Genomic DNA, 13313 nt, shown 5'->3' on the forward strand with positions numbered 1-13313 from the left:
ATCTTATGGTTTTACTTCAACAATATCTGTTCCACTTTCCTCTCAGTTTTACAAATAATTTAGCTCCGTGCTAGAGTGATAAACTTCTAGCATCGGCTTCCCTAGAGAATTCCTCATATGTGAATATAGATGCAAAATACTTATTCAATTCATCAGCAACCTGAGCAGGATCATCAACAGTTGAACCACTGATATCAAGTAGGCCAATGTGATTTCTCACCTCACTTCTAGTGTTCACATAAGTAAACCTTTTGAGCAAGAAGCTCAAAATAGCAAGAATGCATCAAACTTGGGAAAGAACCATTGATGGTGGTTCTCTTGTGAATCACAGTTACATTCGCTGTGCAAATTTCTGATTTTGAGAGGTTATCCACAGTGGGATATTATATGACCAAGGGGTCTTTCTGTGCTTTAATTGCAGAAAGTATGAGCAGCTTAAGTACCAAGTCAACATTCTGATAGACTTTTATGAGGATTTGAGAAACAATTGATGCATATGAAGAAATTAAAAAAGAGGAATCCTTCAAGCATTGAGCTGCCAAACACAGTGTTGGAGACCAAACTCATTCAATAGAAGACACAAGATCCTCCATGGCAGAATGTACTGGTCCCACAGGAAGTAGCTGTTGTTGGTAACTCTGTTGTCAGAGAAATATATTCTCCAAAGAAGGCCAGATGAAATTAGGACCAGGGTATGTCTGCCAGGGACAAAAGTTGATGATATTGTAGAACAGCTATCATCTTTTAAAGGCACAAAAGCTGATACTGTTGTACACATTGGTATTAATACTAATAAGGGCAGGATATCTGAGGATTTACTTAACAAGTACAGGAAAATGTTGAGAAAATTTGTAGGTTAAGCAGCTGCAATTCTGCTCACATATGTTAGGATGGAATATGTGATTAGAACCTTATCAATCAATTCAGAATGGAGAGACTGTGTAAGGGCCCACAGGGGAGAGTTTTCTCATTGTGGTCTCTGCTTGTTTACAGAGACTGTTTTTATTGGGATGGGATACACTTAAATAGAAAGGGTTCAAGAATATTTTCTGATGCTATCAAGGCAGTGTTCTATTGGAACCTGGAAAGCAAGGTGCCAGGGATTAGAAGGCCTGCTGAGGGGTCCCCATAGAACAAGCAGATACATGGGGTTACTAAGAATAAAAACAGAAGCATGTATACTTGCATGTACATTAATGCTAGGGATACATTAAACAAAATTGATGAATTTGAAGTATTGATCAAGATTCAAATGTGAACATAGTATGGATATTGGAGACATTGTATCACTCAGACACGAAGGATACAGAATTTAAATATGCACATTACAATATATACAGAAAGTACACAGAAAACAGAAGGGGGAGGAGAATTATGCTCTTAGTTAAATGCATAAAATCTAAGTCGGCACATCCATTGACTTAGGTGGCCAGTACAATATTGAATGTGTTTGGTCTAACATAAGCAGCGGAAAGCAAAAATGGGAATGCGAAACAATCTACCACCTTGCAGAGCCACACATTATACAAATTATTCATGCCTCATTATTCACAGGTTGCAACCACATAACTTCATTCCTATTTTTTTGGCTTGCTCAGTGGAATAGCCACATCTCCAGTACTCAGGATGGCAAATCATTGTCATTTAGATGATCCTTTGAGATGGTGGGTCATTTGGACGACTTGAAGTCGGCAGTCGCAGGCAGAGGTGGTACATTGGCTTAATGTGTCACACAGTGTCATCTTGACACTATGGAAGCAGTTTCAGGAGACAGGAACTATTGCAAAAAGAGCTGGCCAAGATCGCCCGAGGGCTATACCAACCAGAACAAACTGCTATCTAGCTCTAACAGCAAGACGGAACCCTACAATGTCCTGTCATCAACTGTCTCTTGAGGATGCTGCAGCCACAGATGAAAACATTTCCAACTGGACTGTGTTAAGAAAGCTCAATTCAAGGGGACTCTACACAAGGAAGGTAGTGGTTTGTACCCCATTAACCCCCAAACCAGTGCAGATCTCATAGAATCTGGTGGCATAAACATGTGACTTGGAGCCCTGACAAATGGGGTACAGTTCAGTTCTCTGATGAGTCCAGTTGTAGCCTGCAAACAGATTCTAGACATTATTTCATCTGGAGACAATGAGGAATGTGGTACCATCCCTCAACATCAGAGAAAAGGACACTTCAGTGGATGCAGTATCCTTGTGTGGGGTAGAATAATGATCAAAGGCTGCACATCTCTTTGTGTTTTTGACAGGGGTACTGAGAACAGATCCTCAGACTCTTATGTGCAACTTTTTAGGGATGCAGTTGGTCCAGATTTTTTTTCATGCATGGCAATGCACATAGAGCTCAAATTGTGGAGAAATATCTTGAAACTGTAGATATCCAGCAACTGTCATAGCCAGCACAATCACCAGACTTAAATCTAATTAAACATGTGTGGAATGCCCCTGGGCATCACATTGCATGCCGACAGCCAACTCCTCGGTCACTTGGTGAGCTAAGGTCTGCGCTGGTGGCAGAATGGGATTTTTTTTCCACAGAATCTCATAGACACCCTTATATCGAGCATGGTTCACCACAGTCAGGCTAGTTTAAAGTTGGTGTTGGGGGGGTCATACGCCATAGTGATGTAATTTGACCATATTTTCGAGCATTTTGTATCAACTTCTGTAATGTCACATTTTTTTGGTAGTTCTTACACAACTCCTATAAATGTCCCTTTTACTTGTCCGAAGTTTCTCGCTGTCTCTGGCTAATTAAAACAGCCACATATTCATTTGCATATACACATGTAAATGTGTATAATCTGATGTCTAATAATAACATGTTTAGAATTATTAATTGAATTACAGAATTTTTATAGTTTTCAAAATAAGTGACGGGATAATATGAATTATATTTCAATAGAGCACTGATGAAATGCTAGCCGATACAGATGCTGCTCTAGCAAAAGCCAGTGATTCTGTTGCAGCAGGTGAAAAAATATTACACGATGCCAACAATACACTACATACATTGAAAGGTATTTATATATTTCTTTTATTTAACAATTACGATCATAAAAATATTCATAAAGTAAGAAATTTATTAAATTTTATTTTATTTGAATGCAGTAAAAAGTTTAAGTTTTATAAAATTTTAATATATGTATATTGATGAGATTCAGTGAGAAAATTTAGATTAATAGCATATCACTTTGTGGATGTGGAATATTTGCTTGGGTTTGATGTCTCATTAGGCGTTAGCATATTTATTTGAATTACAATCTAGTACCAACAAAAGGATAGAGTGGCATCGTTCACACACACACACACACACACACACACACACACACACACACACACACACACACACACACACACACACACACACACACACACACACACACACACCATATATATATATACATATATATACATATATATACATATATAAACAGCATCTTCATGTTTCACCACATTTGTTTGAATGGCTCCTTCTTGATCTTCATTTTCATTATCTTGTAAGATGCTATACTATAGGATTGAAATTCAAAATACTTTTTGTTCTTACTTAATGCAATCTATAACTTCTTCCTGACTCATTTCACCATCTTGACTTATTTGGTTTATCAAGTCGGTTACTAATATCACTCCTTTTCCATCCCTGACTTTATTGTCTATTTTTTAAATCTTTCAGAAGAGAAAACACCAAATCTTTAATAAAAGTGGGTTTTTTTTTTTTTTTTTATATATGTATTTGTGATACCTTTGGTTTCACTATTATATGATTAAAAATGTGGTTGCATAATTTGTGAGCTACACCAAATTGAAATTCTGGATAACCTTGATGCATATCAATAATTGGTAGAGGTTTTTTCTAGTAGTTTTTGTTTTTCAGATGAATTAATTTTTCAGCCTTTTCAGAGTGAACAACATGGCTGCCAACTCTCTAGAATTACAGTGGAGAATCTGTCTTTTTTACTCAATTTGATCATTTCCCATCCCATCATCATAATATGGTTGATAACAAAGAGTTTCTCTCTCTTTTTGCAAAAGGTCGGTTTTCCTCCATCCTTCTTTTTGTAAAAATAAATAAATAAATAAAATAAAACAAAACTACATAAAAATTGGAATTTTTTTTAAATTTTGCACATTTCTGCTTATCACTGCCTCAGATGTGCTGTGGTAGTGTGATAATAGCAACGTTCTGTGTAATAATTTCATAACAGTTACATAGTGGAAAGCTAACTAATAATGTCTTTCAGTGAGATTCCACAGAAATGACAAAATTTCAGGTGACATATATACTACACATTCCATGTATTGTAAAATCTGAAAAAGTAATGCATTTGTCTTGCTTACAATATATGTAAGTGTGATTTTTCAATTTAAAGTGGTGGGAAACAATTTAATCAGACATTTGCAAAAATAAGAATAAAGACAGCATTTAGTGCACAGAAGGAAATGAGAAAATATATTGTATTTCATGGTGATGATGTCATACATGGTGAATATTTATTTGCATCTTTTTTCATAGAACATAATCTTCCTCTGAGTTGTGCTGATCATGTAGATGCGTCTTTCAGAAACATGTTTCCCCAATACAGAAATAGCGAGAAAAAAAAAAAAAAAAATGACTGTGGAAGATGAAAATAACGCATTTTTAATAAAACTGCATAGTCAGGAAAATTACAGTGATAGCTCTGAAAAGTGGGCCATTTTTGATTACTACAGATAGCAGTAATTAAAGTGATTCAAAACTATATACCATTCTGGTAATCTTTTGTAATGAAAATAAAACAAATCGTCAAATCAAAAGCAACTTGCTCTCAATGCCAGCAATGGAAGGCGACAACATTGGACATATTCTTCTGAACAACCTCAAAGTATGTGGGATTTCTTCAAAAAACTGTCTATCACTTAGTGTTGATAATGCATCTGTTTATGGTATGTCTGAAAACTGGAGTAACAAGACTATTCAAAGAGGAAATATCTCCTGTTGGTAGTAATACGCTGGCCTTTGTCATATTAGTAACTTGTGCTGAAAAAGAATCTGCATGCCTTCCTGTAAAAGTGAATGAATACTCGTAGAAATTTGCTACTATCTAGAAAGAAGTGGTAAAAAGGAAAGATAGATTTAAACAATTTTAACTGATGTATGCCACTGAAGTAAAAAATATTTTGAAGCGCGTGTGTGTGTGTGTCTGTGGTTAAACGTGTAACTAGACTGGTAGAAGAGTGGCAACCTTTTAAGTCTGTTTAAAGAAGAAAAGGTCAGCAGTGATGAGAAAAGCAATATGAGCACTTTTCAGAATAATCAAATTGAAAAGCAATCTCGTATTCAACTCCAGTTCATGATCCAAAAGTTTTGAAAGACACATGAGAAAAAAACTTCAGAATTGTAGACTTTTGGCGAAAACAATTGTAAACAAGCCAAGCAGGCTGATAATTCTAGGCATGTTATCCTCACTCGTATAGAAAGTCTGTCTCGTATAGAAAGCAGTTTGCTTGTTTCTTTTAAATGTTATGCTGATGTTTGAAAATCCAGATATAGCTCTTCAATCCAGTGCACCTCACATCCAGGGCTGTTTTAAGAACTCTCAGGCCCGCCTGGCAAATTTCCAAATGTGGCCCCTATTCAGTTTAAATGTTGGTTTACTTTTTTTCTGGGTCTCTCTTAGTTGCATTCCTAACACTATGTATTAAAAGAACTGGATAATTTGTTAATTATTTTTCTAAATATTAATAGAGACAGAGGGTCTTTTTAAAAATTATTTAAGATCAACAAGTGAGGCCCCAGTAACCAAGGCCCCTAGCATCTGCCAGGTGCACCCATGCAAAAAAACGGCCCAGCTCACATCCAAGTACTGAGGTCATTACTTCTAAATATATTGAAGAATGTTACATGCAAATTTATTTAACTAACAGTTTTTACATCTTCCACTTTCATTTTGGAAAATGACTACCACAGTAGACTAAATCAGAAGGATTAGCATTAGTTGGATCATATGATGCAAAAAGCAAGCTTACACAGCATCAGCCAAAATAAAAACAAACCTTCCCATTTCACCCATCCGGTCACTCCAAATGTTTATCTAGCTCAGCCTTAAATTTATTTAAGTGATCAACTTCCACAATAACAGATGGAAGTCTGTTCAAGCAATCACCTACCTACTGGCTAAAAGCAAACTTCCATACATCTATTCTGCAACTATCTTTCCCCAATTTAAATCTATGCCCCTTCAGGTTTGTAATCTGAGAAAGTGGAAGAATCCCATCAGCATTGAGCCTGCTCAAACCATTCAAGGCCTTAGCATTAGCAAAGGCACATGATGAAAGAAAGCAAGCAAGCTTATATAGCATCAGCCAAAAAAAAAAAAAAAAACCCTTATTTCACCCATCCACTCGCTCCAAATGTTTCTCAAGTTCTGCCTTGAATCTATTTAAGCTATCAACTTCTACAACGACAGATGGAAGTTTGTTCCAGCAATCAACCACCTACTGGCTAAAGGCAAACTTCCGCACATCTACAACCGTCTTTCCTCAATTTGAATTTATGCCCTCTGAGGTGATTGTTCTGAGCAAGAGGAAGAATCCCATCTACACTGAGCATGCTCAAACCATTCAAGGCTTTATACACCTCAATCAGATCAGCTCACAGGTGCCTAGTCCCCAGACACTGTAATTTGCAAAACTTAAGCCTTTCTTCATAAGAGCAACCCTTTGTTCCATTCACTAATCTTGTTGCCCTTCTCTGTACTCTTTCCAACAGCTCTATATCCTTCTTAAAATGAGGACTCCAGGCCGGTATACAGGTGTGGTCTGACCACTGCCTTTTACAAGGGGATAACACCTCCTTATTCCTACTAGAAAAATTCCTATATATCATTGACAAGACACCATGAGCTACTGTTGCAGACTATCTGCACTGCTCAGAAAACTTCATATCTGCCTGCACAATTACCCCCAGGTCCTTTTCATTCTCTACCACTGTCAGTGTTGTACCACAGAGTCAGTACGTTACTCTGGAATTAATGCTTCCCATATGTAGTACTTTACATTTCCCAGTGTTAAACTTTATTTGCCACGTCTCAGCCCATTTGCTCAACTTTTCTAGATCCTGTTGCAGCAGTGTACTGTCATTAGTGTCATTAACAACCCTGCCAACCTTCGTATCGTCTGAAAACTTGGACATTAAGCCTGATATACCATCATCAATATCATTTATAAATACAGAAAACAACAATGGACTCAACACTGAACCCCAAGGGACTCCACTAATAACATTTGTCCACTAAGAGCAGTGTCCATTGATTACCATTCTCTGTCTTCTCCCACTCAACCATCCCTTTATCCATAGCAGCAATTTGCCTCCAATGCCACACTGCTCCAATTTGTTCAGCAGTTTTCCATGTGCAACAGTATCAAAGGCTTTTCTAAGATCCAAATATATGATATCAGTGTTATTCTTTGCATCCAATTCCTTTGGATGCTACATCATAGTATCCAATTAAATTATTCAGACAAGACTTCCCCTTAACAAACCCATGCTGTGTCTGAGCTATAACTGAACTCTTGTCTAGATGATCCTGCAATGCTTTTTTAACAGTGCCTCCATTAATTTCCCTGGAACAGAAGTTAAACTAACAGGTCTGTAATTACCTGTGTCTCCCTTTGATCCTCCTTTGTGGATTGCGGTCACATTTGCACATCTGCAGTCCAGGGAAGCTCTCATAATTATGGCTAAGGGTTTACTTACTTCCTTTGTCACCTCCTTTAATATAACTGGATAGATTACATCCACCCCAGGTGCCTTTCTTGTGTTTATCTTCAACAATTTCTCCTCCACTTTTCTCTCAGTTATTACAAGATTATCCAGCTTACTGCCACAGTTGAATACACCTCCGGCATTCCCCTCCCTGAATAACTCCTGATGTGTGAACGTCGATGCAAAATATTCATTTAGTTTGTCAGCTACCCAAGCAGGATCATCAACAGTTGAACCATCGATATCAAGTGGACCAATCTGATTCACTCCCTGCCTTCTAGAGTTTACATCAGTAAAGAACTCTTTGCTATTTTCCTTCGCATCCTTTGCCAAATATTTCTCGTAATCGGCCTTCGCCTGCCTAACCTCCTTTGTATTAAGACATATCTGCCATAGGCTTCTGTGTCACCTGATACTTTAAATGTATCCCATGCATTTTTCTACTCTGTCAGATGTCTAATTAGTTCATTTAACATCCATCTAGGCCTAAATCTTGAACAATATTTCTTTGTTGTTATTAAAAGCCTAGTAGCTTCCAAGATTAATTCTTTGAATGCTTCCCATTTTGAATTTGCTGTTGGTAACATCATCAGATGGTTCCACCGTATAGAATTTAAATACTGTCTCAGACCATCGTAGTCACCTTTACGAAAGAAATAACCCTTCCCTTTACCCTTGATGGTAGTTACCTCTTTCAGTAAATCGCACTTCAGCACACTGTGATCACTGCCACCTAGTGGTTCCTTTATCTGCAAATTCTTAATGCATGAAGAATCATTACTGATAATCAAATCAAGTATATTACTCCCTCTAGTTGCCTCCCGAACGTGCTGATGAAGAAAACAATCATCCAATAAATCCACAAAATCCTTGCTAGTGTGTGAGTGACCAACCCACAAATTCCAGTCAGTATCTGGGAAATTAAAATCCCCCATTATAAGACTCTCTGATTTACTGGCCCACTCTATTTCCCTGTACAGTTTCTTATTATACTCATCAGAGTCATTAGGCCTATAGCACACTCCTACTCTCAATTTTGATCTCCCAATGCTTATGTCACACCAACTGACTCGACACTGCACTGTCCAGCAATGTCGACTGGCTTCACTTCCTTGGATTTTATGTGTTTCTTAACTAATAGAATAACCCCTCCTCCCTTCCTATCCTGTCTATCCTACAATTTGTTGTACTCCCCAAATTCCAGTTCTGCATTCCTTATATCTGTGTGACACCATGTCTCTGATATCCCAACAATATCCGCCTTTGATGCTTTGAGCAATACCTCAAATTCATCAAATTTATTTACCAAACTCCTAGCATTGGTGTACACGCAAGTATACATGCACCTGTTCCTATTCTTAGCTACCCTAACACAACCCATGTGTTTAGTAGTACCGCAATGACTACCAGCAGTCTCTGAAACATCCTGCATCTTGTTTTCCAGGCTTCTGCTCATTCCAATAGAAGCAGTGCAAGAATCACTTTCACCTCTGCCAGTGGCTACTGTTTTTCTATTAGTCCTTGTATCTCCCCCCCCCAAGCTAGCAGTTTTCCGACCCACCTAACACTGCCTTGATAGCATCAGCAAATATTCTTGTACCCTTTCTATTTAAGTGTATCCCATCCCTGTAGAAGCAGTCTCTCCTGTTAACAAGTACAGACCAGGCAGAAAAAAATTCTACCCCTTGAGCCTTGCACAGTCTTTCCAAGGACGAATTGATTGACAAGGCTCTCATCATATACTCCCTCCTGTCGTGCCAGTTTCTGCCAGTTTCCTACTCTTAATATCATTAGTGCCAACGTGTACAACAATATCACCTTTTGTGCCCTTAAAAGATGATATCCGCTCAACAACGTCATCAACCCCTGGCAGACATACCCTGGTCCTGTTCCACCTATCCTTTTTACAAAGCATGTTCCCCGTTTCACTGACAATAGAGTCGCCAACAACTACTAGTTCCTGTGGGACCAGCGCATTCTGCCTTGGGGGTTGCCGCCGTGTTGCGTGATGACCAAGTGCAAGCTCTGGAGTTGATGTGGGCAGCTGAGGGCCCTCATGCTTATGTCTGTGTGACACTATGTCTCTGATATTCCAACAGTATCTGCCTTCGATGTCTTGACTAGCACTTCAAGCTCATCAAATTTATTAACTATACTTCTAGCATTGTTGTACATGCAAGTATACATGCACCTGTTTCTACTCTTAGTTACCCTAACAGAGCCCACTTATTTACTTGTTCCACTATGACTCCCAGCAGTCCTGGAAATTCCCATTGCCTTGCTTTCCAGGCTGCTGCTCAATTGCATTTCAATAGAAGTAGTGCAAGAATCACTTTCACTTCTGCCAGCGGCTACTGTTAATCTATTAGTAAGTGTATTCTCTCCCCCCCCCCCAAGCTAGCAGTTTTTTGACCCACCTAACTCTGCCTCGATAACATCAGCAAATATTCTTGCACCCTTTCTATTTAAGTGTATCCTATCCTTGTAGAAGCAGTCTCTCCTGTTAACAAGCACAGGCCAGGCTGAGAAAAATTCTATCCTTGAGCCTTGTACAATCTCTCCAGGGCCGAACTGATCGACAAGGCTCTCATCATATACTCCCTCCCATCGTGTCTGGACAGAATTGCAGACACTTTCAAATTTAACCCTAACTCACGGCTTTTTTTTCCAGCATTGTCTTGTACTTGTTAAGTAATTCTGCCGGTCTCCTACTCTTAATATCATTAGTGCCAACGTGTACAACAATATCACCCTTTGTGCCCTTAAAGGATGATATCTCCCTACAACATCATCAACCTTTGCTCCTGGCAGACATACCCTGGTCCTGTTCCACCTATCTTTTTGCACAATATGTTTCCCGTTTCTCTGACAATAGAGTCACCTACAACAACTAGTTCCTTTGGGACCAGGGCATTCTGCTTTAGGGGTTGCCGCTGTTCAAGTGCAAGCTCTGGCATTGATGTGGGCAGCTGAGAGCTTGATGGGCCCCTCAATTTAAATCTTTCGAAGGCATCCACCCTGTCCTTCAAGCTCATATAAGCCTATAACAATGCCGAGTTGGCGCCTGAGTTTCTTGCACTCCTTACATCGCGCACACACACAAAGACATTCCCCTTCACAATATCATGTAGGCGTCTCCGTAGCCAGGTGGGAAGGAGCAGCAGTGCGTAGCACACGCTTCTTGATTAGACCGGGGTTCGAGCCCGTCACCACCAAATACGGAGGATGCGGAAAGGTCAAGGGAATAACCACCGCACATTCCAGGAGCAATATGGCCTTAGTTGCTAATGCTCCTAAAAACCAAAATAACATAACATAACATAACAATATCATGTCCCATTCCTGATTGCTCCACAAACATCCAACAAGCAGTGCATTTCAATAGACTGTGATTCAGAGGACAACCGCGCCCCCCTCAGTTCTCCCTTGAGCCACAACACTTCCACTAGTTTGAGCCTTTTGCTTTGCTTCTCTGGTCTGAGTCATGATTTCTATTCAAGTTCAATAAAATTCCAATTATCTCCAAGTTACATTATATGACTTTCTTATCCCCTGTCAACTTACATGTATTAATTTATGATGTTACATTTGTAATAACTAGGTCGCTATATTTATTTAATTAAAAAAGTACAATTCAATTGACAGTGAAATTTAATAACATTAATAAATTTTACTGATTAATTGATACTACTATACTCGCTATCTAGTTTTCTGTAAACCTTACGCTAGCACACATTGTATCTTATAATAATGGCGGCAAGTTACGAATGGTGGCTAAGTATAATTAAAACTTGTCGTTCGCTGGAGCTGCAAAACCTATCCACACGTGGATTTGATACCCTTACTGATACTAAGTAATAACCAACAAAATCTCTATCTACATTCAGTTTAAACTAAAGTATTGTTACTAGGAATATAAAGCAACTCTAAAAAATAAATTAATATGCCAATTTAAGTCAATAAAAAAGCAAAAACTTCTCTATTTGCTGGAACCGTAAAAACTTCCTCTGTTCACATGTACTCTCGCACCCACACAATACACTCAATCAGATCACCTTGCAGGTGCCTAGTCTCCAGATGCTGCAACTTGCAGAACTTAAGTCTCTCTTGGTAAGAGTGCCCCTTCATTTTTCTAGCCAATCTTGCCCTTCTTTGTATACTCATTCTAGCAACTCTACATCCTTCATAAAATTAGGCCTCCAGACCGGTACGCAGTACTCAAGGTGTGGCCTGACCATTGCCTTATACAAGGGAATAATCACCTCCTTGTCTCTGCTAGCAAAATTCCTATATATCATTAACAAGTCTCCATGACCTGCTCTGGCAGCCCATCTGCACTGCTCAGAGAACTTCATATGTGCTCTTACTCATAGCCATTTCTACTGTTTAGGTCTTGGAGAGTCTAAAACAAGAGATGAAAATGCCTTATTTTGCTCATTGAGGAAGTATGATATGGTTACATGTGACCACATCATGTGCAAGTTCCCATTTAAAACTTATATACTGTACTTATAAACCCTGAGGCAGTGCATCATTTTCAGATTTGAAATTTTTTGTGGATGAGTTTCCAGTACTTCTTGGTGCCTTCAAGTGGGTTATTAATTGGATTCAGTTCTCAGAAAATGTTACATTTTAAAGCTTGACTCAGAAGAAATTCAATAACAAAAAAAGAAAGAAAAAAAAAAAAAGGAAAAACACTAATTTTTACATTTGATTTAATCTACTGCAAACTGGGTAGATATCCTTTGGTTAAAAGTGACTTGTATACCTGCTTCCTTCGAGAATGAGTATGAAACACTCTGATATATGGATAAATTTTATGCAAGGAGGCAAATTTTTTTTTTTAAGAGGTGCTATAGAAAATCAGGCATTTCTCCATATATTTCTCAGATATTGCTGCTATAAAACTTTTTCAGTTAAGTTTATCTAAAACACTTGGTTAAAAGTGACTTGTATACCTGCTTCCTTCGAGAATGAGTATGAAACACTCTGATATATGGATAAATTTTATGCAAGGAGGCAAATTTTTTTTTTTAAGAGGTGCTATAGAAAATCAGGCATTTCTCCATATATTTCTCAGATATTGCTGCTATAAAACTTTTTCAGTTAAGTTTATCTAAAACATAACTGAATTAAGAGAAAACAATTCAGGAAAGCAGATTATTTTGGAGAGTTCTATTAAAAAATTAACTTTAGTTCATAAAAATAAAGTTTCTGCATCAATATCAAAATCAGTTCATGCCTCATATAAAATTCACAGAGTCAGTGGGCTTTCAGAAACTGCTTACTTCCAGTCCTCTGCAAAGGTACAATACATGTTGGATGAACAGAGAATTGTTCATGAAGTAGTTCTGCTCTGAATTTCTTCATAGTTGCCAACTTTTGATTTTCAAAAACTGGAGATCAGGCATTTGTAAGCAGGTGGAGAAACAACACATTATTGAGATAAAAAGGTGAAAAAACAGTCTTTTTTAAAGACTACACTGCACACTACAAATTAAATTTCACTGGCAAAATTCACATTTTATTAGTATTAGCCACAGGATTTTGCCGTA

The 13313-nt window shown here is 38.1% G+C and overlaps 1 protein-coding gene across 4 annotated transcripts in view; it reads left to right on the forward strand.

Moving 5' to 3' along the window:
• The window catches only part of LOC150087322 (laminin subunit gamma-1-like), a 327255-nt gene that overhangs the window by 291605 nt on the left and 22337 nt on the right, over nucleotides 1-13313 (forward strand). For all 4 annotated transcript variants that reach the window (XM_090371124.1, XM_090371125.1, XM_090371126.1 and 1 more), the window contains one exon: nucleotides 2917-3031. In XM_090371124.1, the coding sequence (XP_090227250.1) occupies nucleotides 2917-3031 (115 nt within the window). The remainder of the gene's footprint in view (nucleotides 1-2916; nucleotides 3032-13313) is intronic.

This window comes from Mastigoproctus giganteus, chromosome 4, assembly GCF_048544385.1.
Source record: "Mastigoproctus giganteus isolate SK-2022 chromosome 4, ASM4854438v1, whole genome shotgun sequence".
Classification (NCBI taxonomy): domain Eukaryota; kingdom Metazoa; phylum Arthropoda; class Arachnida; order Uropygi; family Thelyphonidae; genus Mastigoproctus; species Mastigoproctus giganteus.